We start from the raw sequence: 27,238 nt of genomic DNA, 5'->3' as shown, positions 1-27,238 counted from the left end.
ACAGCAGATAAAATACAAGAGCCAATTCCATGTATAATACCCAGAACACACAGCAGTATAATACAGAGCCAATTCCATGTATAATACCCCAGAACACACAGCAGGATAAATACAGGGCCAATTCCATGTATAATACCCGCAGAACACCACAGCAGATCAACATACAGTGCCAATTCCATGTATAATGACCCCGAACACACAAGCAGGATAATACAGTGCAATTCCATGTATAATACCCCAGAACACACAGCAAGGATAAGATACAGGGCCAATTCCTGTATGATACGCCGCAGAACACACAGCAGATAAATAGCAGAGGCGAATTCCATGTATAATACCCAGAACACACAGCGAGTATAAATACAGAGCCAATTCCATTGTATAATACGCCCAGACAACACAGGAGATAAATACAGTACCAATCTATGTATAATACCCCAGAACAAACAGCAGATAAATACAGTGCCAATTCCTTATTTGGGAGCAGTTTTTAACTGAGAGATTTTTTTTTTATTATTTTGTTCATCTTTGAAAGCTGGAAAATATTCAGTGCAAGGAAGTGACTAGTAACCAATCAGAACAGTAGAATATTCAAAGGGGCAGAAGTGAATAGCCAACCGAATCCAAGAAAAACATTTCAAGACACCTCTATGAAAACTGATGCCCAGGGCACCAATAGCATTAGGATTAGGAGATGTTTTAATAATAATAGATTTAAGGATGCACTGAATCTGTTCAGGATTTGGCCGAATTGGTGCCTTTTTCATTCGGATTCAGGATTCAGCCACATCAGGGTTGGCCAAATCTGGAAAAAAAAGAGGATTGAGTGCATGCCCATTGGTTTAAGCCTAATAGGTTTTAGTAACACTGACATTGGAGATATTGCCCATAGCAACCAATCAGATCTTCGCTTTTGTTTTCTAACGTGTAGGTGACTGTTTAAATTGAATTGATTGGTTGCCATGGGCAGATCTCCAATGGAAGTAAACCTGCCCCATGGCCCTTAAAATTAAAAGCACCTTAAATTGCGATTGGTGGGCCCAGACCACCTGACATGGGTGAGGATACTGGAGTTATTGATATGACCTTATGGTGGGGAAGGGGACATTGTGAATGGGAAGGGGCCTGTGATCCACCCCTTTAGCCAGAATTAGGGGGCAGTAATGGTGATTAGGCCGTCCGAAACGTGTCGGACCCATGGGTTAGGGAAAGTTCAGGCTGGACTGAGCATCATTAATGCCTACCCTTAGTTTATGTCCTGCTTACAGCCTATCAGAACGGGCCTTTCTTTGATGCCAGTGTAAGTGCCTCCTGCCCATATAGTGTGGCCTTAACCATAGACAGATTAGAAGCCCACAAAGGCTACTGCAAGCTAGATGGTGAGCTTGAGTGTTCTCCTTGGGTTTGCAGATAAACTTTTAGTACGATGGAAATAAAAAATGAGCCAATGACAATTTTTTTGTTTTTTAGACGTTCTATATTCAAGGATCTCTGCAGAGATTAGTGACCCTTGGAATGTAAAAATTAAAAAAAAAAAAACACCAAAAATGGTCTTACAATAGCAATGTTTCTTTGTGAAAGTATTTTTAGTAGGGATGCACCAAATCCATCGTTTTTGGTCGGGTGAATCCCTAAAGATTTGGCGCACATCCCTAAATTCAAGGTGAATTTCCAATCGAAAATCTAGGCTTTTCGGACGTTTCAGACGTAACCATGGAAAACCGAGGTTGATCCATTTCAAATGAATCTTCAAAATGAAATCTTTGGATGATTATGGGGGAATGTAATAGAAAGTCGTTAATGGGGAAAAATAAGCGCCAGGCGTTTTTTGTGTGCGTTAAGAGACCTACTATAATTTTTTTGTTTAACAAAGATATATATATATATATACATTTCTTATACATGACTATTTACTAAATACTTATAAATGTGTGAGCATGAGTGTACATTTAATTATAGATCTATATATGACCACGCGTGCATTTTAAAAGGGGAGGCTTGGTTTCTTCTATTGTTACATTAGCTCATATAAAAGTTTGGAGAATTTTTCACAGTTTTAATAGGAAAGAAATGTCTTTATATTAGAAGAGAGCGCCTAAACTACATATAAGGCCGATCAGTAATGATTGTATTGCTATTTCTGGATAGATTTCTAATGCTGCTAATATGTATCTCCCATCGCTGTTAAAGGGATACTCCATCCTTAAACGTTGCAGGTCTCCAGACAAGATCTTGCATAAAAAAAAAAACATATTTAAAACACTTTGTTATAAAGAAGATATTTTTGTTATTCTATGTGCCGTTTGATTATCCCAGGCGGGTCTTTTACACCTACGCTTTCTCCTTACGTGGTTAGATCCGTTTCTCATCTGGCAATCCGATGATCTGCGAGAGCACACGGAATGGTAAAAAATGGGGGCTCGTAGGTAAAATTTAAAAATAATTTTTTTAATAAAAATTATTTTATAGGTCACTCGGTAAAATATAAATTATTTGCTGGTTACATCTTCTTTTCAAAGTGTACAGATCCCCTTTAAGAATTTTTAAGAAGCTTTTAAGTTAATATATAAATATATTTGGACGGGCAGTGGGCTGGATTACATAGTGGTGCTATTACCATGAAATTGTTTTTTAATACCTGTATGGAGGGCTCTAAACAAATTAGGGAGAGTCACAACAGTTTTTGTTTATTTGTGGCTCTGGATCTTCTACACGGGCCACTTTACAGTCTTTATGGCTCTGGATCTTCTACATGGGCCAATTTACAGTCTTTGTGGCTCTGAATCTTCTACACGGGCCACTTTACAGTCTTTGTGGCTCTGGATCTTCTACATGGGCCAATTTACAGTCTTTGTGGCTCTTGATCTTTTACATGAGCCAATTACAGTCTTTGTGGCTCTGAATCTTCTACACTGGCCAGTTAAAAGCTTTGTGTCTCTGAATCTTCTACAAGGGCAACTTTACATCTTTGTGTCTCTGGATCTTTTACATGGGCCAATTTACAGTCTTTATGGCTCTTGATCTTTTACATGAGCCAATTACAGTCTTTGTGGCTTGAATCTTCTACACTGGCCACTTTACAGTCTTTGTGGCTCTGGATCTTCTACACAGGCCAATTACAGTCTTTGTGGCTCTGGATCTTCTACATGGGACAATTACAGTCTTTGTGGCTCTAGATCTTCTACACAGGCCAATTACAGTCTTTGTGGCTCTAGGTCTTCTACATGGACCAATTACAGTCTTTATTGGTACAATATTCAACATATTTCCAGCCATCCTCCAAACGACTTATAGTCAGGCTCTTCAACAGATTAGTGGAGTACAGCAGTATCATAGATTATGAAGAAAACTGGAGAGCCTTCAAATGTGAATAAATGTAGTTTTTTTATTGACGCACTACATGTTTTGGACCCCAATGGTCCTTCCTCTGGTCCAACTTGTAGTGCGTCAATAAAAAAACTAAATTTATTCACATTTGAAGGCTCTCTAGTTTTCTTCATAATCAATTACAGTCTTTGTGGCTCTGGATCTTCTACACGGGCCAATTACAGCCTTTGTGGCTCTGGATCTTCTACACGGGCCAGTTACAGTCTTTGTGGCTCTAGATCTTCTACACGGGCCAATTACAGCCTTTGTGGCTCTGGATCTTCTACACGGGCCAATTACAGTCTTTGTGGCTCTGGATCATTTACACAGGCCAATTACAGTCTTTATTCAATGATGTCACAGTGACTGTGGCTCAGAATCCACTGGACCAATCCGATCCCTTGTATAATGGCCCTGTGATGCTACGATACTGAGAGCTTAATTACCCAGATTATCTCAATTGACCAAAATGCACCAATAACGGCTATTTTAATACAGTAATTCATGGTGATAGCGCCTTAAAGCAACCTTCATAAGCACCTTCATTCTCATTGGATGGAATTTCCCAAACAGCATGTTCGTTAGGTTTCTGTTCAATAATTAGAGTAGTGAATAAAGACACTGGACAAAATTTGATGAATAAAATTCATTGAGGCATATACAACGCAACTGTTGCTGCCATTTATGTTTCCTAGTACCCAGTATCTGTAGACTGTAAACTGCAAATATTCAGCAGTAACGGCTTTCCCTTATCCCTAATTTTTGGGGTGCCTGACCATAGGTTGGACCTCCAATGGGAGCTTGAACTGAACATCTCTGACAACCACTGCAGTTGTGTCTAAAGGTAACCATCCAATCAGAAGAAGGTGCTTACAAAGGACATTGTTCATTTCTGTATTACACAATCAATGGGGTCTTTGACAATCAAGATGGGGCGGAATTAATTCTGGATAAAGCCCCCAGTGTGTAACTTTCACCTCCATGTAGGCGATGTCAGTGGATGTTGGAACTGAATAAGCATTTTGTTTGTCCGATTCTTTCCTCTAAAATGGTCAGGAATATGGATTTTGTAATGAGACCAAGTAAGTACTTTTGAGACCCTCATTACAACAATGTATGTCTGTTCTCTGAATAACCTATCCTGATATAACTGCCGGGGGCTATTGGGTGCTTTGTGTATTGTATCCAATTTTCCACTCAATTTTTTTTTTATGCAGTTCAATACTTTGTGGGGGGAGGAAAGGAATATTTAAAAGTGGGGGAAGCAAATTAGAGTTGGACTCCGTTTAGTCTTATATGCTCCATTGTCCTAGTACATCGTCTGTTAATACTGTGCAACTTTACCGATTGTATTAATTTACCACTGACTGTGTTTTGGGTGGTTTTCATTAATGTGTCATGCGATGCCAACGTTTAAAATGATGATTTCAACAAAGAGAATACTGTTTAAATAAATTATTGGGAGATAAAAAAAAATTGTTTGGTTTATTGGTGTTGTTTTTGTGACATGTATTATGGAGAAGGTGATGGATAAACACATAGAAAGAGGAACCACAGATGGAGCCTGTCCAGACAGAGGGGAAGATGAGGGGTATATACAGAGTGAGGAACCACAGATGGACCCTGTCCAGACAGAGGGAAAGGTGAGGGGTACATACAGAGTGAGGAACCACAGATGGAGCCTGTCCAGACAGAGGGAAAGGTGAGGGGTATATACAGAGTGAGGAACCACAGATGGACCCTGTCCAGACAGAGGGGAAGGTGAGGGGTATATACAGAGTGAGGAACCACAGATGGACCCTGTCCAGACAGAGGGGAAAGTGAGGGGTATATACAGAATGAGGAACCACAGATGGAGCCTGTCCAGACAGAGGGGAAGGTGAGGGGCACATACAGAATGAGGAACCACAGATGGAACCTGTCCAGACAGAGGGGAAGGCGAGGGGCACATACAGAATATACAATACATTATGGCAGACACTGAAAAGAATAAACCTGATAAAAATTTATTTCAGAAACCTCACAACACAAATGTTAATTCATTTTGATGTAGAATATTTGCCTAAAGAATGTACAGCCCTGTCCCCTCCCGATCCTTTGGTATGATTAACCTTTAAATCATAAACACAATTTAGCTTTCATCACAAATATACAAAACGCACATTGTATTCATTCCGTGTAGAGCATACACAAGGTATCAATGGATTGCTCCTCCTCCTCTTGCTATTTACATTTTTATTTCCTTCCTTCCTAAACTCCTGCTTTCCTTCCTTTTTGTCATGTCTCTAATGTCACCTGACAAAACTGATCATAGAAAAAGTTGGGCAAAATGCAAAGATTGTTCCATATTGTTTGAAGGCACCTAAAGAAGTTCAACAGAGGCACTTGGAGAGATGCCCTTGTGTGGGGTGTAACGGACTTGGTGTTCTTCCCCCTACACATTGTAGTTTCTAAGTAACTGACACATCTGCACTACCAATTTAACTACCTGAAATCAGGATCTACCCTACTTCAAACACAGGTGCACCCTGCATCTACCCAACTCCCCCTTCTGTTTCTGTGGTTACTGACCCATCTAGACTGCCTATTCCCTAACTCAGAAAGATCAGGCTATTTGGTTAATGATCAGAAGAGTTCTCTCTTTCTCCCCAACCCAGCTGGCACTTACTCATTATGGCATCCATGTTACTAGAACACCTAAACAATGGTGCCCAAACCATGGGGCTTGGAGCTCAGCCTAAAGTGGAGATTTGAGAAGAATTCCTCTGTGTTCTCATTGATACCCCTGAAAGCCCCGCTTGAAGATCACTTAGAAGTATGATTTGGGGTGAACTCAAGGTTCTTAGAACTATGACTGATACATCAATGTTTTCCTATATCTCTAGCCTTGCTATTAGTGGTGTTTGATGAAAATTTAGACCTGAGCACTGACCTAGACTGGTTCAATCTGCAACTTGCAGGTTTAGCAGACCGAGGAACATATTGGTGGTTGTTCTATAAGCACATCACCGGTTTCTCACTACCTGTATCTGTGTAGGACAACCTCACATCCCTAACAAATGGCAAAATGTATCTTAAATCCAGCTTTACAATTAGTTTTCCGACATCAAATTTTCGATCCATTTCAGATGATCCAGGTTTCCTTGGTCAATCGCAACACTGATAAAATCAGGGGTTTCGAAGATGTGAACAAACCTGGTGGGGTTATAAAAATAAATACTTGGTATTATGCAACTTTTTATCCCCCACCCTTTATCCTTCCTGCACACAAACTGCTTCTTCCGCTGGATGTGCATTCCCCAAACAGCCAAGGAACTAACTGTACCCACTGCATGAAGAAGAATTGCCCATATAAAACAACCCTTCTGCTATCTGCATAGTAACTACCTTCCCCAGATAACCAGGGAACCACCTGTACCCACTGAACTGGGAGGAATGGAGTATATTTCTCATTTCTTCCATTATCCATTTCTTATATCAGTTCTTCCATTATCAATTCTTCAGCCTTGGTGCAACAGTTATCATTGCCCCATGTGTTTAGCATGGTCAGAATTTCTTGGCACTGGGATTAATCTATTACATTGGTTGCTTACCGGATATAAGCAAACAATTCATGCATCTCTGATGTCTTTGTCCTTATAATCTATAATAAAAAAAAGGATTTTAAAGAGGATTTTAAGCCCAAAAATATTTCAGTGATTGGCAGTATTAAACTGCTAATAGTATGCAAACTAAAAAAAGAACAAATAAATGGCAAAAAAGGTTCTGAAGTTGAGCAATTTTCCATTATTACATTAGAGCCCATCTCTGACTTCAACAGAAGGGGCAGGCGTTAATACATAAATGACAGCCACAGATTTCTAGTGCTGTTAAAATTTTTGAACTAACTAACTAATGAGCAGGGTTAAAAAGTAGGGTATTTGTAGTACTATCCCTTTATAAGCCTACATCGGGCTGATACTTACAAGGAGTATTTCAGTAGATTCCTCGATTTCTCCATTCGAGATGGACCTGCCATTAGAGATAAGACAGAGACGGGAGTAAAGTTATAATAGTGTCAGCTCAGCGTTGAGTAAATCACGGCAGGTATGTAGTAATTTTATGACACCCACTTCTAATGACATTTTTGCGAAACTGACAGTAGGAGCAGAAAAATTACATTTCGTAATAATGGAAGGTTTGCAAGAATTTTCTTTCATAATAGTTTTCATTGTTTAAAGTTTTTGGGAATAATCAATTGGTCATAAAGTTAGGCCAACCTCTAGAATGATCACATGGATAGACCTACGTTTGAGTGCAGACTCGGACACTCCTTACTGAGCCAACAATCCAATGACGTGTACTATACAAAAGCAATGTCCTCCTTTAAATATTGATCAGCTTGGAAGATCACATCTGCTGAAAATCATCTTGCTGGGGATGCAGTCCACAGCTGCTAAGTCCGAACAGGTCCCCCATATGATCTGATTAATGCCTGGTGCAGAAACAGAAGCCTGACCTGGCTCACATCTTGGGTGGCCAAGTCAGACAAAAATCCAAACCAGTAGATCCTGCACAGTATGTCCAGTTTAAGAACTGGAGAATCAGAATGTTCATAGTCCTAGACCAACTTGTTGTCAACTGGAGAATTAGAATGGTCATAGACCTAGACCAACTTATAGTCAACTGGAGAATCAGAATGTTCATAGTCCTAGACCAACTTGTTGTCAACTGGAGAATTAGAATGGCCATAGACCTAGACCAACTTATAGTCAACTGGAGAATCAGAATGTTTATAGGCCTAGACCAACTTGTTGTCAACTGGAGAATTAGAATGGTCATAGACCTAGACCAACTTATAGTCAACTGGAGAGTCAGAATGTTCATAATCCTAGACCAACTTGTTGTCAACTGGAGAATTAGAATGGTCATAGACCTAGACCAACTTATAGTCAACTGGAGAGTCAGAATGTTCATAGGCCTAGACCAGCTTGTTGTCAACTGGAGAATTAGAATGGTCATAGACCTAGACCAACTTATAGTCAACTGGAGAATCAGAATGTTCATAGTCCTAGATCAACTTGTTGTCAACTGGAGAATTAGAATGATCATAGACCTAGACCAACTTATAGGCGAAAAAAGTTAGTCCAGCACCCACTGTTTAGTGAATAAAACGGCCTTTATTGGACCAAGGGCATTACAGCAACGTTTCAGACCAACTGGTCTTTTATCAAGCTTGATAAAAGACCAGTTGGTCTGAAACGTTGCTGTAATGCCCTTGGTCCAATAAAGGCCGTTTTATTCACTAAACAGTGGGCGCTGGACTAACTTTTTTCGCCAATATTACCAGTGGGAGGTGGCCATTGGAGGACGTGCACCCAGCCAAAGAAGTGAGTTGCAGTTGTGCTGACTACTAATCTGCTAGACCAACTTATAGTCAACCGGAGAGTCAGAATGTTCATAGGCCTAGACCAACTTGTTGTCAACTGGAGAATAAGTATGGTCATAGACCTAGACCAACGTATAGTCAACTAGGGAATCAGAATGTTTATAGGCCTAGACCAACTTGTTGTCAACTGGAGAATTAGAATGGTCATAGACCTAGACCAACTTATAGTCAACTGGTGAATCAGAATATTCATAGGCCTAAATCAGCTTGTAGTCAACTGGAGAATCAGATTGTTTATAGGCCTAGTCCAACCTGTAGCCAATCAGAGAATTAAAATGTTCCCATGACAAGACCAACCTCTAGCCAATTAAGAGTTTGAACTTTCATAGTTCTAGACCAGTGATCCCCAACCAATAGCGCGTGAGCAACATGTTGCTCTCCAACTCCTTGGATGTTGCTCCCAGTGGCCTCAAATCGGGTGCTTATTTTTAAATTCCAGGCTTGGAGGTAAGTTTTGGTTGTATAAAAACAGGTTTACTGCCAAACAGAGCCTCGATGTAGGTTGACAATCCATTATTAAATGGCCAATCACACCACTTATTTGGCACCCCAAGAACATTTTTCATGCTTGTGTTGCTCCCCAACTCCTTTTACTTCTGAATGTTGCTCACGGGTTCAGAAGGTTGGGGATCCCTGGTCTAGACCAACTTGTAACAAATCAGAAAATTCGACGGTTTGATGCCAACAACTAGATCATGCGAGTGGGCTGTACAATGCAATTGGCAAACTGCCACATACACAGCTGATGATCCAACTGGCCCATAAAGAATATAGTTAGGAACCCATTCAGAGAGGAACATAATGAGCTTCTTACAGAACTGACGTCTTCGGCATGATGTTCACACTAGCAGCTAGCCTCTTCTCTAAGATACCCCTAGAGAAAGATAAGAGCAAAGAATAAAAATCTATAGCCTCCTGGGAATTAGGTGATTTTCAGTGGCATACCCCTATCTGTCTCAGAAGATCAAATATGGCAACTCCCACCCAGTAAGTAGTAAATGCTAACAAAGTTGTACTTTGTGTTTCCGACACAGCCACCGACCCCCCCAAACAAAAGGTATCACAACTGTAAAATGGCTCGGTTGATGGGACTGGCAACACAACAGCAGGCTCCTCATGAATAAAATATGAACATGATAATACTCGTGTGTGAATTATTTAACACGGCTATGCTAACTGTACCTGGCAATCTCTTTTGCAATTTGCTCATTCGGGCAATTGACGAAAACCAAGGAATTGCTTCCTGAGATGTAACTGCCGCTGATCGCCGAGTGGAGCTCAGAGAAAATGCTCTTTAATACGGGGTTCATGCAGGAGCCAAGAATGACCTAAAAGAAAAACATTGGATGACAAACATGGTCTGGTACCAGGAAATCGGCGGCACCAAAGGGCCCTGGCAAATACTGGCCATTCTACTTCTGCTGCTTCGCCAATGACCATATAGATCGTGTCCTACTGTTCCTTTATAGCTTACCATTGACAATGACTGTATTTAGGTGTTTACCGGTGTATTCATTCCATGTACATCTGTGTTTAAAGAACTTTAAAGTGGGGGTGCAGGCAGGAGAGAAACAAACCAATTTGGCAATGTTGATAGGGGAGACGCCTTGGAATGGGAGTCTCTTCTAATGCGGGTCCTCTGCACTGCTGGCCATTCTTTCTCCATTATGGCTTAGTTTAAACAGGTTCCTTCTTTCTGTTGTCAGTATTCATTAAGCCTAATGCCAGACATACGGATCTTGACCTGTGTAGACCGGAAATCCACTCCTACATTTCTTGGATGTGCCTGCACCCAGATACATTACATCGGCCCAGATTTCAGCACCCAACTAAAACTCTGCCAGTTTTTGAGAGGCATGTGAAACCTGTGGGTTTGAAATCTCACCGGCCTTTTGGCTAAGAACAAGTGTAGTATCTTCGGAGAAAGAGGGTCCTAGGAATTATGAAAGTCCGGGACATTGTGCCCCCTACTGGGAGTGTCCGATTTACACTGGGTCAAGCACATATGCACTTTCAGGCTTTTATTTTGCTTTTATTTCTTCGCTTAGGCCTTATGGCCAGCAGGAACATTTTTTTACTTGACCACAAGCCAGAGCCTTATGGCACCCTAAATAGGGTTGTCACCTTTTTTCTTGGGGAAAACTGGCAGGAGACAAGTCGGTGACGTGGGGGAAGGGTGGGCCACTGACATCAGGGACAGGCCAGTAACGTCGGGGGGCAGGTGGGCGACATCATGGATGCAGGGCAGGTGATGTCAGGGGCGGGTCTGATGCCGATTGGCATGTCAATCACTTCAATGTCCTGTCCGGATTTCCTAATTTGAGAATTCTGAATAGGAACTTTTGAAATCGAGACAGGTAGCAACCCTAACCCTAAATCACTTTTGTTTAGCACTTATTTTTATATTTTTTGTCTGCACCTCATGGGTCTTGGTGTGCACTCGAGTCCTTTTGGGCTCTGCCTCCAGGCCAAGGATTTGGTGCTCCAGGGGTAGTTTGAGCAGAACCCGGGGTAAAGGGAATCTCCCTAGCCGTAAGGTGAAGGAGAGTCTGGAGACCCTTGCCCCCTGCCTGTGCCTTTTGTACCGGGGGTTAGAGAATGGTGGGGCTCACCTTATCTCCGGCGAATGGGAGCCCAAAGACTTAAGAAGCCATCACTGCCTTTTGGCCTAGGGCTCTAAGGTTTTTGGAGCCCTTGCCTTTGCGATAGGACTCACCGGGGACACCTGCACTTTGCACTTTTTGGCAGTGTGCACTTTGGATGTAACAAAAGCACAATCCCAGGCTTTCAAAAAGAAAAATAAAGAAGATAAAAAATTAAAATTGAAAAGTTTCTCAGAATTAGCCATTCTATAACCTACTAAAAGTTGGCTGAAAGGTGAACCACCCTTAAGGCTTTGGTTACCCTAGAGATTATGGGGTGCTGCAGACTGATTTGTATCGACACAGTTTGGTTGAGGGTGTGGGACACTATAGGGGGTCTGTCCTGTTGGGTAGAGGCTCCACTTGCAGGTTCTTCTCTTTCCTGATATTGTTGTATTTGTCATTTAAAAATTCTGGATTGGGCACAGGTCAGTCCAACTATTGAAGGGTGTACATATCACATACACACATATCACATATCACAACATACACATTCCCTGACATATAAAAAGGACCCTGCTCAGTTTGTTCACAGTCCAAAATCCTGTAACACGGAGATGAGAGGAGTCAGAGTTGAACTATAGGAAACTTACCAGCAGAATTAAGATCCAGGCTGAGCGGTGGCCATTCTGAGGGGGTCCCTGGCAGCAGCGGCAGTTCATGGTGAGTGGCTAGTAGCCATTACTGTAGAGACTGTGTCGGGAAGGAGGCGTGGGAGATCCGGCTGAGCTTGTGGCACAGTAATCATTAGCTCTGCTGCTGCTCCCACAATATAATACTCCTCTCTCCCTCCCTCCCTGCCTGTAAATACATTCATTATGAATCTGCTAAGGACACGCTTCTAATCTGTTCCAAAGTGGATTGGTCCTACTGGATCTCTACCAAAACTGCTTTGTTTTCTATTTCTTTATCCCTTTCTGTTCTCTGACTCGTGAACACATGCAGAAGATGGTTCTCTTAAAGGAGAACTAAACCCGAACAATGAATGTGGCTATAAACGCCATGTTTTATATAGTGAACGTTTTGCACGAGGCTAAAGTTTCAGCTTGTCAATAGCAGCAATGATCCAGGACTTCAAACTTGTCACAGGTGGTCACCATCTTGGAAAGTGTCTGTGACACTCACATGCTCAGTGGGCTCTGATTGGCTGTTGAGAAGCTAAGCTTAGGGCTCGTCACTAATTATCCAGCAGAAAATGAGCTTCCCTGGCTGTAATATAAGCCGATGCTACAGGTTTGCTGATTATTAAATTCTGATGCTAATTGCACTGGTTTCTGTGCTGCCATGTAGTAATTATCTGTATTAATTACTAATCAGCCTTATATTGTGACATTTCTATTCTATGTGTACTGTATATTGTGAGTGGGTCCCTAAGCTCAGTAAGTGACAGCAGCACAGAGCATGTGCAGTGAATCAGCAGAAAAGAAGATGGGGAGCTACTGGGGCATCTTTGGAGACACAGATCTTTACTGCTAAAGGGCTGTGGTTGCCTTGGGCTGGTACAGAAGCACAGAACATCATGTACAACATTTCTAGCGACTTCTTTAGTTAAGCTTTAGTTCTCCTTTAATAACTCCTTTTTTTACAAGGGAGTGTTAAATTATGAAATGGATACTAAGCAGCAAATAGTATCGTGCTGAACAGAAGCTTCCCCTGTCCTTTATTAAGTGTAACGGAGCTGGTAAGGAATGTTGTGGCTATCTCTGTATTTGTACATGGGATTATTGGCACAGCCGTGTCTCCAGCGCCTGACTTAGTGGAAAACATTCACAGCTCCACCAATAAGTCACACACGTGGGCTGCCAAGAACTCATCACTTTGCTGTACTCAGACTTTGGGAATGAATGAAGCTTTTATTAGTGGCTCTTCTGAGCAGTAACTGGCGGGTCAGGAGGAGCCCATACATGTCTAATATAACCGCCTGCCCGTTTTGCAACCGTGCAAGTGTTTGTTGTCACTCAAATAGAATTGATTTCACAGGGCGGCATTATTTTATGGTTTGAGTTAGTAATAAACATGACCTCCCCTTTTTATCCAAATCCTTTATTGTCTGAGTGGTTATTTGGTAATGGTTTATGGAGACTGTTGTGGGGAGCTTTTTCATTTCTGAGTGACAGGAGTAGGGTTGCCACCTTTTATAAAAAATTTTACCGGCTGCTGGGGGCGGGGCCTCAAATGGACGGGGTGTGACGTCAAAAGGGCGGGATGGGTGGGGCGTGACGTCAAAAGGGGCAGGGTGTGACGTCAAAAGGGGCGGGCCATGCAACGGAGACCCGCGGACGCTAGAAGAGGCACAAGATAAGGTAAGTTGCAGGGGATTGGGGGCAGGCCGAGGGCTCCTTTTGATCGTATTACAAATTTACCGGCAGCTACATTGCCGGTAAATTTGTAATACCGGCCTTGGCAGGTATTTTACCGGCTAGGCTGGTTTAATTCCGGCCGGGTGGCAACCCTAGACAGGAGGTGGATTCCGCACTACAGACCTTACTAGTTGCTTTGCTGCTACTCTGGGTTGGATACTGTTTGAGATACGATGCCCCTCCATCTTCCTTCCCTGCACCAATTAAAGTTGTGAAATCCGTAAAGAAGCCTTGTACTGAGCGGAGTAAGGGATACAGGGGTAGTGTTGCCACCCGGCCGGTATTTTACCGCCCTAGCCGGTAAAATACCTGCCAAGGCCGGGGCCCGTATTTAATATTTACCAGCAATGTAGCTGCCGGTAAATTTGTAATATGCTTAAAAAGACCCCTCGGCCTGCCCCCAATCCCCTGGAACTTAACTTTTCTTTTGCATCTTCCAAAGTGTCCCTGGCGCAGCCCCGCCCCTTTTGACATCACGGCCCGCCCCTTTGTGTCCCCGCCCCCCACCAGCCGGTAAAGAATTTTAGAAAAGATGACAACCCTATATAGGGGGCAAGATAGCGGTGGGGTGCTCCTTAATGCCCCTCTCCTTTATTAAAACCTTTATTTCCCCTTTATTACCTTTAAGTTACATTTTAGTAGGGATGCACCGAATCCACTATTTTGGAACCCCCGAATCCTTCTGTGAAAGATTCGGCCGGATACCGAACCGGATCCTAATTTGCATTTGCGAATCTTAATCCTGCTGAAAAAGGCCGAATCCCGAAGTGAATCCCGGATTTGGTGCATCCCAACATTTTAGTAAGTTCCAGAATAACTAATTCTAAACAACTAGGGTTGCCACCTTTATTAAAACAATTTACCGGCCAGTGGGGGGTGGGCACCAAAAAGGGGCGGTCTGTGACTCTAAAAGAGGGCGGAGCTATGTGGTGTGCCGCAAAAGGGGCGGAGCAACATCGTGCAGCGCTGGAAAAAAGGTAAGTTGGCGATCTTTGCAAATTGGGGGCAGGCCAGGGGCTTTTTTTAAAGGGTATTACAAATTACCGGCAATGGTATTGCCGGTAAATTTGTAATACCGGCCGGGTGGCAACTCTATAAACAACCTTTCTTTCTTCTTTTTTTTTTATATATATATAGTTTTTAATTATCTGCCTTCTTCTTCTGACTCTTTTCAGCTTTCTAAGGGGTCACTGACCCCATCTAAAAAAAACAAATGTTCTGTAAGGCTACAAATTTATTGCTATTGCTTTTTATTCCTCATCTTTCTATTCAGGCCTCTCCTATTCATATTCCAGTCTCTTATTCCCATCAGTGCATGGTTGCTAGGGGAATTAGGACCTTAGCAACAAGATGGCTAAAACTACAAACTGGAGAGCTGCTGAATAAAAAGCTACATAAGTTAAAAACCACAAATAATAAAAAACAATTGCACTCTCTACTCATGTTAAACCCTAATTTAAGGGTGAACAGCCCCCTGAACTTTTAATTTCTGGTACAGATTCGTTTATTCCTTTTCTGAGTCTAAAACGTCTTTGGCTTTTGTTCTGAGGGCTGCAGAGCAATAAATACTGAAGTCCAGCCTTAGCTGTGGGGGATTGTGGGAGATGTAGGCTAAAAACAAGCTGCTTATTATGTTTTTATTATGAAGGCTGTAGCTTCCGCACTCCCATCATGCCCCTCGCCGCTACTAACGCGGATCGCTTCCTCCTTCAGCAGCTGCACTGGGATTGGTTCTGACATCCCGTCGTCTCCTTAGGAACCGGCGTGATCTCGCGATATCTGTCTCATTTTCAAGATGGCGGCTTCCATAGAGGAGCTGGTGGCTTCCCTTACTAGCCCGGAGCTGGAGCCCCTTGAGACGCTGCAGGCCCTGAAAACAGCAGCTCTGGCTGTGCCCATGAGTATCCTGAAGGAGAAGGTCCCGGGGCTGCGTCTGGGCGGGATATTCTCTCTCTTGAACGTGAACGACCGGTATTAACAATAGCCTTTCAAACGCCTATTGCTCTTCCTTTGTTTTCTTTCTGCAGGAGATAATAGAGACTTATCTGTATCAGTGTCACCTCCACTGCTTCTACACTGTGTTACTTCAACTGCTTCTATTCCCTTGTTGTGTCTCTTCAACTGCTTCTATTCACTTGTTGTGTCTTCAACTGCTTCTATTCACTTGTTGTGTTACTTCAACTGCTTCTATTCACTTGTTGTGTCTCTTCAACTGCTTCTATTCACTTGTTGTGTCTCTTCAACTGCTTCTATTCACTTGTTGTCACTTCAACTGCTTCTATTCACTTGTTGTGTCTCTTCAACTGCTTCTATTCACTTGTTGTCTCTTCAACTGCTTCTATTCACTTGTTGTGTCTCTTCAACTGCTTCTATTCACTCGTTGTGTCTCTTCAACTGCTTCTATTCACTTGTTGTGTCTCTTCAACTGCTTCTATTCACTTGTTGTGTTACTTCAACTGCTTCTATTCACTTGTTGTGTCTCTTCAACTGCTTCTATTCACTTGTTGTCTCTTCAACTGCTTCTATTCACTTGTTGTGTCTCTTCAACTGCTTCTATTCACTTGTTGTGTCTCTTCAACTGCTTCTATTCACTCGTTGTGTCTCTTCAACTGCTTCTATTCACTTGTTGTGTCTCTTCAACTGCTTCTATTCACTTGTTGTGTTACTTCAACTGCTTCTATTCACTTGTTGTGTCTCTTCAACTGCTTCTATTCACTTGTTGTCTCTTCAACTGCTTCTATTCACTTGTTGTGTCTCTTCAACTGCTTCTATTCACTTGTTGTGTTACTTCAACTGCTTCTATTCACTTGTTGTGTCTCTTCAACTGCTTCTATTCACTTGTTGTGTTACTTCAACTGCTTCTATTCACTTGTTGTTACTTCAACTGCTTCTATTCACTTGTTGTCTCTTCAACTGCTTCTATTCACTTGTTGTCTCTTCAACTGCTTCTATTCACTTGTTGTGTTACTTCAACTGCTTCTATTCACTTGTTGTCTCTTCAACTGCTTCTATTCACTTGTTGTGTCTCTTCAACTGCTTCTATTCACTTGTTGTCTCTTCAACTGCTTCTATTCACTTGTTGTGTCTCTTCAACTGCTTCTATTCACTGGTTGTGTTACTTCAACTACTTCTATTCACTTGTTGTGTCTCTTCAACTGCTTCTATTCACTTGTTGTGTTACTTCAACTGCTTCTATTCACTTGTTGTCTCTTCAACTGCTTTTATTCACTTGTTGTGTCTCTTCAACTGCTTCTATTCACTTGTTGTCTCTTCAACTGCTTCTATTCACTTGTTGTGTCACTTCAACTGCTTCTATTCACTTGTTGTCTCTTCAACTGCTTCTATTCACTTGTTGTGTTACTTCAACTGCTTCTATTCACTTGTTGTCTCTTCAACTGCTTCTATTCACTTGTTGTGTCTCTTCAACTGCTTCTATTCACTTGTTGTGTTACTTCAACTGCTTCTATTCACTTGTTGTCTCTTCAACTGCTTCTATTCACTTGTTGTCTCTTCAACTGCTTCTATTCACTTGTTGTGTCTCTTCAACTGCTTCTATTCACTTGTTGTCTCTTCAACTGCTTCTATTCACTTGTTGTGTCTCTTCAACTGCTTCTATTCACTGGTTGTGTTACTTCAACTGCTTCTATTCACTTGTTGTCTCTTCAACTGCTTCTATTCACTTGTTGTCTCTTCAACTGCTTCTATTCACTTGTTGTGTCACTTCAACTGCTTCTATTCACTTGTTGTCTCTTCAACTGCTTCTATTCACTTGTTGTGTTACTTCAACTGCTTCTATTCACTTGTTGTTACTTCAACTGCTTCTATTCACTCGTTGTGTCTCTTCAACTGCTTCTATTCACTTGTTGTGTCACTTCAACTGCTTCTATTCACTCGTTGTGTCTCTTCAACTGCTTCTATTCACTCGTTGTGTCTCTTCAACTGCTTCTATTCACTTGTTGTGTCTCTTCAACTGCTTCTATTCACTCGTTGTCTCTTCAACTGCTTCTATTCACTTGTTGTGTCTTCAACTGCTTCTATTCACTTGTTGTGTCTCTTCAACTGCTTCTATTCACTCGTTGTGTCTCTTCAACTGCTTCTATTCACTTGTTGTGTCTTCAACTGCTTCTATTCACTTGTTGTGTCTCTTCAACTGCTTCTATTCACTCGTTGTGTATCTTCAACTGCTTCTATTCACTCGTTGTGTCTCTTCAACTGCTTCTATTCACTCGTTGTGTCTCTTCAACTGCTTCTATTCACTTGTTGTGTCTTCAACTGCTTCTATTCACTTGTTGTGTCTCTTCAACTGCTTCTATTCACTTGTTGTGTCTTCAACTGCTTCTATTCACTTGTTGTGTCACTTCAACTGCTTCTATTCACTTGTTGTGTTACTTCAACTGCTTCTATTCACCTGATGTGTCACTTCAACTGCTTCTATTCACTTCTTGTGTCTCTTCAACTGCTTCTATTCACTTGTTGTTACTTCAACTACTTCTATTCACTTGTTGTGTCTCTTCAACTGCTTCTATTCACTTGTTGTGTCTCTTCAACTGCTTCTATTCACTTGTTGTTACTTCAACTACTTCTATTCACTTGTTGTGTCTCTTCAACTGCTTCTATTCACTTGTTGTGTCTTCAACTGCTTCTATTCACTTGTTGTGTTACTTCAACTGCTTCTATTCACTTGTTGTCTCTTCAACTGCTTCTATTCACTTGTTGTCTCTTCAACTGCTTCTATTCACTTGTTGTGTTACTTCAACTGCTTCTATTCACTTGTTGTCTCTTCAACTGCTTCTATTCACTTGTTGTGTCTCTTCAACTGCTTCTATTCACTCGTTGTGTCTCTTCAACTGCTTCTATTCACTTGTTGTGTCTCTTCAACTGCTTCTATTCACATGTTGTGTCTCTTCAACTGCTTCTATTCACTTGTTGTGTTGCCTGATGGAACCTACCCAGGGCTGCTATGAGTTGTAGTCCAGCTGAGGGTAGGTTGGTCAGTACTTAATGTCTGGCAGGGTTAGTGACGTGCAATCCTTGCTGTGTGGGGAACCATTGAATTATTTCATTCCAGAGAGCAGATCACTGTGTGTGTTGGGATACTCGAGCGCTTCCTACAGGCCTTGGAGCCAGTTGACATTGCCAGAAACTATAAAGAGGAGCTTCAAAGAGGACTTTACCACCCTGACGATTCTGTTAAGACCCTCGCCATAACCCAGGTACCAGTCACGCACTAAACCTGCTCCTTGGCCAATGCAGTGGTTTTATATTACTAACTCCCAACCTTGGACTCGCTTCCTAATGATTCTAGCTAGAGAATAACCAGCGTGTTCCTGTGCGATGCCCAGACCAAGAATCACATGTGTTGTATGTTACCCGTGTCCTTGCAGGTGGGAAGGATTGTGGAATGTTCTGTGGCGCTGACTGAAATATTCAACAACCTGGAGCTGCTGAAACAAATAATCCTGAGCATTGGTGGAGACAAGTTATCTGTGGCCAAGGAGGTGAGTTATCGCTATTTTATCATATGTTATTCTGTAACACGTTACCTTAAAGGTGAACCACCCCTGTAATATTAATCAGTGCAATGCTTGACCTGTATTGGTGAATATTAAAGGGGTAGTTCACCTTTAAGGTAGTCTGTATATGTTCTTTTTACATTTCAGAACATTGTGTCTGCATGATACTAAAAGATAATCTAAAGGTGAACTAAACCTTTAAGAAAGGTTTGCTTTTTGTGGAGCTTGTTTGAAGTCTAAGTTTTTGGTTTTTGTAAATTAAATCGTTTGCAGGCAATTAAATCGCTTTCAAAAATAGCTCAGACCACATCTGGCTTAAATGTACTGTTCAGCACCAACTTATTGGCGGAACTAAAGAAAGTCATGGCGATCAGCGACATTGTGCGATACCGTATATATGAGGTGAGAAGATAATGATATTATTATAACAACAGGGTAAATGTATAGTTAGTCTAAGTCGAATGTAACCCCAGATCCTAACACTTAACAAGCTGTAGCAAAATGTACTTGTTGTTTCTCTTATATGTAAATAAACATACCTGAGTAAAAAAAAATGTATAGTTTGTCTTCCCAAAACATTCCTTTTTTTTTGTCTACTTGTATTCATACATATGGGTTATTTGTGCTATTTTGTTTCTCCCAGACAGTACCAAATGCTGATAGAATGGTATATTTATTTTGCCAATCCTTTTCCAGTTAGTGGTGGAGATCTCCTCGGTGTCTGCGGAGTCTCTGGAGTACTGTGTAAACAGCGGGATTGTCTCTCAGCTGCTGGATGAGTTAACTGGGGATGATGTCTTGATCAGGTAAGTCTGGGAACCGCTTAAGTAGAGCAGCATGCTGACATCTCTGTATTTATTAATTTATATTTTATTTATTAATTTATACATTATGATGCTTTTAAAAATCATGTACAGATTTACATTGCAGAATACAGAGAGTATTGGAAAGATGTATAGATTAAAGTGGAATCCGCAGTCTGGGCTCCTTCCTTGATATCTTCAACCTTACAGGATTTTTTGCTTTATTGTCTATAAAGGGCAACTTAACTGCTAAAGATTATCTTGTCCTTCAGAGTAACCTGCACTGAAATGGTAACGTCCTTGGCCACGCCTCTGCACGGACGCCAGTATCTGGCACAACAAGGAATCATCGATAAAATATCCAACATGATTCTTGGAGCCGACTCGGATCCCTTCTCCGGCTTCTATTTGCCAGGTATGAGCCCGTCCCTCTCTACTTATATTTGTCATGGTCAGTGTACATGAGATACAGTGACACCTCGATTTTAAGTTTTTTTATTTGTGGTCCCACCATTTATAATGCATTTAAATGGGTGCACTTCCCTGATTTTAAGTCATGTTTTCCTGGATTTTACATCAAAAATTTGCCCTGATGTTCCCAAAAACTGTATTTTTTCCTCTATAAAGGTGAAATAAAGAGGTTTACAATACTAACCAGGTATATTTTGCCATGGTTCTGCCTGTAAATGGTCAATTGCAATGAGTCTGCCCCTTATACAGTCCTGCACCAATCACTTACTGCTTTAGGTTGTGTATGTGACTGACAGAGTCTTGCACGTGCCCCCCATAGTGTAACATTAACCCTGCAATGTTTAACCCTTAATATTGTATCTCAAAGTAACACTAACTCCTGTGCTTATATCCTTTCAGTACTTGAAGAAAAAGTTACTTTAACACATTTCCCTGAATTTTTTCCTGTTTCCCGAAAAACGTAAAGCGGGCGTGCAACTGTATGTTCTTTTCCGCAGGACTGGTGAAGTTTTTCGGGAACCTCGCCGTGATGGACAGCCCGCAGCAGATCTGTGAGCAATATCCGGCGTTCCTAAACAAAGTCTATGACATGGCGGGAGGCCTTGACATCACCATGCTGGGAGTGGCTGTCGACACACTGGGAATCCTGGGCTCTAATGTGGAAGGGAAGCAAGTTCTGCAGAAGACAGGTTGGCTGTTTATTTGATTCGGTTCGGGATTCGGCCTTTTTCAGCAGCCAAATCCTTCTGCCCGGCCGAACCGAATCCAAATATCCATATGCAAATTAGTGGCGGGGAGGGAAATCAAGTGACTTTTTGTCACAAAACAAGAAAGTAACAATTTTCCCCCTTCCCACCCCTAATTTGCATATGCAAATTCAGTTCGGTATTCGAAGGATTCTGGTTTTCGGCCGAATCCAAAATAGTGGATTCGGTGCATCCCTGGAATTTATGTTCTGTATTCGTATTCCGTGACCCGTAAGATATAAACGACACTGTTTGCTTTTCCTCAAAGGGGGTCAATTTCATACCATTCTGAAGAGGATCGGGCACCATGCCAAAAACTCCCCCACAGAAATAAGGGTGCGCTGCCTGGATGCCATCTCCTCTCTCTTGTACATCCCTGTAAGTCTCTGCTGCTCTTGGAATCCATTACTTATTTCTCTTTATTTTTATAACTCCAGTTACATTCCTGTGCCAGGGAGCTTGCAATCCCATTCATAGGATGTGAGGCTTGCTTGTGGCGGTTGGGATCAGTACAAACGACTGTTTTATTATTACACAGAAAAAGGAATTATTTGAGTATAATGGAGTCTATGGGAGACAACCATTCCGTAATTCCGAACTTTCTGGATAATGGGTTTCCAGATAATGGATCCCATACCGGTATATAAAAAAATGGCATGACTTGAAATGAATATAATCACGTAGATGCATCAGTGTGCCGCTACTGTGTCATATGCAATAGGAGTGACTTGATTAAAGGAAAAGTAAACCCCCTGATCACTGTAGGCCATGACTTCTCTGTATGACACTTTAAGGTAGAGCAGCCACATTCTCCCAAGATATTGTGCTGAATTAACCAGGGACAGGGGGTGCAACCCCGGGACAGGTGCTTTTTATTTTTATTAAGCGGGGTAGGTCACCTTTAAGTAAAGGTTTAGTATGTTATAGAATGGCTAATACTAAGCAACTTTTCAATTGCCCTTCATTTTTTCTTATTGTTTTGACTCTTTTCCAGCTTTCAATTAGAGGAAAATAGACCCCCATCTAAAAAAAAACACCAAATACTCTGTAAAGCTACACATTTATTGTTCTTGTCGCTTTTTAATTCCTCGTCTTTCTATTCAGGCCTCTGCTATTCATAATCCTGTGTATTATTTAAATGAATGCATGGTTGCTAGGGTAATTTGGACCCTAGCAACCATATTGCTGAAACTGGAGAGCTGCTGAATAAAAAGCTAAATTAGTCAAAAACCGCAAGTAATAAATAATAATAATAACAGTTCATTTAAAGGGGAGCAACCCATTTAAAAGGTAGGAAGGTATCCAGCACCTGCCCGTGCTTCGATGTTCATCACTTAAGATCACAAATTTCATTTATAATCCAGACATTAGATTGTAAGATCTTGTGAGTAGGACCCTACTGTTTCGTTATAACCTTAAAACAAATACAAGTGTGGGATTTTTTTGTCTTTATCAGGAAGACTGCCACACGGAGGATCTTTTGGCAATGGCAACAACCTGGTTTCATTTGTTATCGGCGCAGCCCATGGATTTCTTCCGGAGCATTGCCAGCCAGCCTTTCCCAGAGCTGCACTGCGGGGCCTTGAAAGTCTTCACTGTGAGTCTCCCGTCTTCTCAGAAATAGATCGACATTGTTAATTAAAGGGGCCACGCTAGAGACGGAGAGAATGTAACTTATGTTACAGAGATACAGGAGTCGAACTAAGGAAAGGCATTTATGCTAATAAAAGCTGATAAATTTGCCCTTCAGAGTCAGCCGCTTATTAGCCTATGTATCAGTACATTGATGCCCAATACCTTTAATGGAGAAGGAAAGGCTAAAATTAAGTAAGCTTTATCAGAAAGGTCTATATAAATACACCAGTAACCCCTCAAAGTAATGTTGCTCTGAGTCCTCTGTCATTTCTTTCCTTCTATTGTGTACTCATGGGCTTCTGTATCAGATTTCCTGTTTTCAGCTTAAACCTCCAGGGCTAGGGCTTGAGCATGCTCAGTTTGCTCCTCTTTCCCCTAGCTCCTCCTCTTCCTGCGGTAATCTGAGCTATGATTTAGCAGGAATTGATATCACAACAAGCCAATATGGCAGCTGCTATACTAAAACATAGAGACCTTCTAGAGATTTTATAGTTTGCACTATTGTGGTTAATCTAATGGCTGCTTTGGTAGCTTTCCGTCTCCTTTAATGGTGGGCAGCAGAGAGGGGGCGTGTGAGTAGTACAGTATTCTCTATAGGGATGCACCGAATGCACTATTTTGGATTTGCCCGAACCCCCGAATCCTTCATGAAGGATTCGGGCGAATACCGAAACCGAATCCTAATTTGCATATGCAAATTAGGGGTGGGAAGGGGAAAACCTTTTTTACTTCCTTGTTTTGTGACAAAAAGTCACACGATTTCCCTCCCCACCTATAATTTGTATATGCAAATTAGGATTCCAATTCGGTTCGGCCGGGCACAAGGATTCGGCTGAATCCGAATCCTGCTGAAAAAGGTCGAATCTGGAACCGAAATCTTGAATTTGGTGCATCCCTAATTCACTATGTGTTTTGCTTACACGTGTGTATTTATTTTAAGGCCGTCGCCAACCAGCCGTGGGCACAGAAACTGATGATCGAAAGTCCCGGCTTTATAGAATACATCGTGGATCGAACTGTCGACCCTAACAAAGAATCCAAGGACGCCAAATTCGAACTGGTGAAATCGCTCGCCAGCTCCAAAACTGTCGCGGAAACCATCGGCAACCAACATCACCTGAGGCTGCGCTCCTACCTCCGCGAGGGCCCTTACTACATAAAAGCAGTCTCTTCCGTGGCCGTAGAAGGTGCCGAGTAGAAAATGCTGGAGAAGAATATTTGCACTACCCTGGAACCAATCAAACGCGGCGCTGAAGGAGTGAGACCGTAAAGGAAGCACTTGTTTATTTCTGCTGCAGAAAAAAGCCTGTGGCCTCCATTGTACCTAGTAAATGCTGGACGCTCTGCTGACTTAATGATTGCTAGCTCTTCATCTCCTCATATGTTGTTTGAGCAGATATTTGCATAAGTAATGTTGCATTATTGCGCTATATTTATCAAAGAGTGACTTTAGAGATCGCCACAGTGAAATTCCGCCGCTCTCCATTCATTTCTACGGGATTTCTAAAAGCGTATTTATCAATGGATGAAAGTAAAAGCTCATCCTTTGATAAATACGCCTTTCAAAATCCCATAGAAATGAATGGAGAGCGGCGGAATTTCACTGTGGCGATCTCTAACGTCACTCTTCGATAAATATACCCTCTGGCGTTTTCCGGATAGCAGATCTTACCGTAAATGGGTGTAGAATTTAAATGAGTGCAGACAGATTTTAGGGCTCTGATGTGTTCAGGACATGCAATGGCAGTTTACACGAGTGCCGGCTCTTAACAACCCGCTAATGATTCAGATTGCAGAATCTGAGAGTTGTCATTGGTTAGCAGCTGGAGAATGTAGATCTTGGACCAATCGCAATGCTGTAATGCTTGTTTGATAATAAAGCTGACTTTGTGACATCATCAGTATGTGTTGTACAACTGTATCATTAGTGCTGTGTATTCCTGGGCTGGATGATCCCTATTGCCTGACAGGAGAATATTGACAATAGCAAACACACAACACACACACACACACAGCTGCAGGTGAGGCTGTTTATTATTTTCTTTATTTAATAACACAAATACTTTATCTCATAGGGATCACCTGTATTATACTTCTCCTTAAAGGAGATTGAAACAAAAAAAAAAACGATACTACCTTAAAGGGATCCTGTCATCGGAAAACATGTTTTTTTCAAAACGCATCAGTTAATAGTGCTACTCCAGCAGAATTCTGCATTGAAATCCATTTCTCAAAAGAGCAAACAGATTTTTTTATATTCAATTTTGAAATCTGACATGGGGCTAGACATTTTGTCAATTTCCCAGCTGCCCCTCGTCATGTGACTTGTGCCTGCACTTTAGGAGAGAAATGCTTTCTGGCAGGCTGCTGTTTTTCCTTCTCAATGTAACTGAATGTGTCTCACTGGGACATGGGTTTTTACTATTGAGTGTTGTTCTTAGATCTACCAGGCAGCTGTTATCTTGTGTTTAGGTGGCCATACACTGAGAGATCCGCTCATTTGGCGATGTCGCCAAACGAGCGGAGCTCTCCCCGATATGCCCACCTTGAGGTGGGCAATATCGGGCTGATCCGATCGTGGGCCCAACGATCGGATCCTAATGCATGGGAAACGGGGGTCGGATCGCGGGACCGCATCAACGAACAGATGCGGCCGCGATCCGACTGGATTTTTCGTCCCATCCGATCGAGATCTGGCCGGCTTTCGGCCAGATCTCGATCGGTGAAGCCCATCGGGGGGCCCGATACATGGGCCAATAAGCTGCCAGCACGGTCTGTCGGCAGCTTTTATCGGCCCGTGTATGGCCACCTTTAGGGAGCTGCTATCTGGTTACCTTCCCCTTGTTCTTTTGTTTGGCTGCTGGGGGGGAAAGGGAGGGGGTGATATCACTCCAACTTGCAGTACAGCAGTAAAGAGTGATTGAAGTCTATCAGAGCACAAGTCACATGACTGGGGATAGCTGGGAAATTGACAATATGTCTCGCCCCATGTCAGATTTCAAAATTGAATATAAAAAAATCTGTTTGCTCTTTTGAGAAATGGATTTTTTCCCATGACCGTATCCCTTTAAATGTTTTTTCAGGCCCCCTCCTGAAACGCCATGCTAAAAACTCAGAATTTAGACCTGCTTCTGTGCACCATCCTTCCGAAGTTTCGCCCTTTTCGACAGTTTGACGCCGCCATTTTAATATAGGCGTGTCACTTCCGCCCTGCGTATAGTACAGACCTCAGTCAGACAGTCCCAATGATTGGCTGCAGCTCCCCTCCTCCGCTCCTGCGCTCGCTCATGGACAGACAGTAAATTAAAACCAGAGCAAGCGCAGGAGCGTCAAAGCTTCCGCTAGTTCTCTGGCAACGGCAAAGCTGCATGTCGTCTATTGAAGCTCAGATTAATGAGGCGGGGCAGAGAGGTCAGTGCGGCTGTGTCATGTGACCACATCTTCATCACAAGGAAGACAAAACACTCTCATGCGCATGCGTAGGGCACTGATAGACGCTATTGCGCATGCGTGTGCCCTAATCATAAGGATTTCTGACAGAAACAAAGGTAAGCTTTCTCATACATATACTATATACTTTTTCAAAAATCGATTGCAGCAAAAAGATTTAGGGGAAAACCAACGAGGGAATGCTTGCTGGTAACTTTATATACTATACCTTGTCAACGCTTACAGCTCAAGTTATTGTTTGGCTTTCCTTCTCCTTTAAAGGGATTCTGTCATGATTTTTATGATGTAGTTTTGATTTCTAATTTACACTGCAAATAATTCACTGTACAATATAAAATGTCATTCCTGAAGCAGCAAGTGTATTTAGTTGTAATATTGGTGTGTAGGTGCATCTCACGTCATTTTGCCTGGTCATGTGATTTCAGAAAGAGCCAGCACTTTAGGATGGAACTGCTTTCTGGCAGGCTTTCTGGTCCAAACTACCCTAGCAACCATGCATTGGACCAGGCTCTTAATTCAAATCAATGCATGGTTGCTAGGGGAATTTGGACCAGGCTCTTAATTTAAATCAATGCATGGTTGCTGGGGTAGTTTGGACCAGGCTCTTAATTCAAATCAATGCATGGTTGCTAGGGGAATTTGGACCAGGCTCTTAATTCAAATCAATGCATGGTTGCTGGGGTAGCTTGGACCAGGCTCTTAATTCAAATCAATGCATGGTTGCTAGGGTGATTTGGACCAGGCTCTTAATTCAAATCAATGCATGGTTGCTAGGGGACTTTGGACCAGGCTCTTAATTCAAATCAATGCATGGTTGCTAGGGT

General features: G+C 42.1%; 3 protein-coding genes across 3 annotated transcripts in view; 2 read left to right on the top strand and 1 right to left on the bottom strand.

Annotated features, from left to right (window-relative positions):
- Window positions 1-2,409, top strand: part of LOC108698200 (PHD finger protein 19) — a 32,730-nt gene extending 30,321 nt beyond the window's left edge. The window contains exons 10-11 of the mRNA XM_041572920.1: window positions 1,269-1,300; window positions 2,317-2,409. Of these exons, the coding sequence (XP_041428854.1) occupies window positions 1,269-1,300; window positions 2,317-2,409 (125 nt within the window). The remainder of the gene's footprint in view (window positions 1-1,268; window positions 1,301-2,316) is intronic.
- Window positions 2,410-5,358: 2,949 nt separating this feature from the next.
- On the bottom strand, window positions 5,359-12,208 carry LOC108698199 (protein CutA homolog). Its single transcript, XM_041572357.1, has 6 exons — window positions 12,030-12,208; window positions 9,977-10,122; window positions 9,609-9,668; window positions 7,332-7,377; window positions 6,960-7,009; window positions 5,359-6,561 (listed from the first exon to the last, which is right to left on the bottom strand). The coding sequence occupies exons 1-6, from the start codon at window positions 12,096-12,098 to the stop codon at window positions 6,459-6,461; spliced, it is 474 nt and encodes a 157-aa protein (XP_041428291.1). The 5' UTR covers window positions 12,099-12,208; the 3' UTR covers window positions 5,359-6,458.
- A 3,342-nt stretch (window positions 12,209-15,550) lies between these two features.
- Window positions 15,551-24,862, top strand: psmd5.L (proteasome 26S subunit, non-ATPase 5 L homeolog). Its single transcript, XM_018229504.2, has 10 exons — window positions 15,551-15,767; window positions 18,865-19,009; window positions 19,181-19,294; window positions 19,583-19,711; window positions 20,006-20,115; window positions 20,385-20,527; window positions 21,081-21,272; window positions 21,598-21,707; window positions 22,786-22,926; window positions 23,905-24,862. The coding sequence occupies exons 1-10, from the start codon at window positions 15,592-15,594 to the stop codon at window positions 24,160-24,162; spliced, it is 1,518 nt and encodes a 505-aa protein (XP_018084993.1). The 5' UTR covers window positions 15,551-15,591; the 3' UTR covers window positions 24,163-24,862.
- Window positions 24,863-27,238: the final 2,376 nt, after the last annotated feature.

Source organism: Xenopus laevis, chromosome 8L (assembly GCF_017654675.1).
Source record: "Xenopus laevis strain J_2021 chromosome 8L, Xenopus_laevis_v10.1, whole genome shotgun sequence".
NCBI classification, from domain to species: Eukaryota; Metazoa; Chordata; class Amphibia; order Anura; family Pipidae; genus Xenopus; species Xenopus laevis.
Note: the sequence above shows the minus strand (reverse complement) of the source record. Positions and strands in the feature narration are given on the sequence as shown.

Excerpts from the sequence above, each read along its gene's own strand:
- LOC108698199 (XM_041572357.1), bottom strand. The coding sequence starts at position 12,098 with ATGAACTGCCGCTGCTGCCAGGGACCCCCTCAGAATGGCCACCGCTCA. Across the intron at positions 10,123-12,029 it reads CCTGGATCTTAATTCTGCTG|GTCATTCTTGGCTCCTGCAT; the intron begins GTAAGTTTCCTA and ends TTTTTCTTTTAG. Across the intron at positions 9,669-9,976 it reads ATTGCAAAAGAGATTGCCAG|GGGTATCTTAGAGAAGAGGC; the intron begins GTACAGTTAGCA and ends ATCTTTCTCTAG.
- psmd5.L (XM_018229504.2), top strand. The coding sequence starts at position 15,592 with ATGGCGGCTTCCATAGAGGAGCTGGTGGCTTCCCTTACTAGCCCGGAG. Across the intron at positions 19,010-19,180 it reads AGACCCTCGCCATAACCCAG|GTGGGAAGGATTGTGGAATG; the intron begins GTACCAGTCACG and ends GTGTCCTTGCAG. Across the intron at positions 20,528-21,080 it reads CTCCGGCTTCTATTTGCCAG|GACTGGTGAAGTTTTTCGGG; the intron begins GTATGAGCCCGT and ends TCTTTTCCGCAG.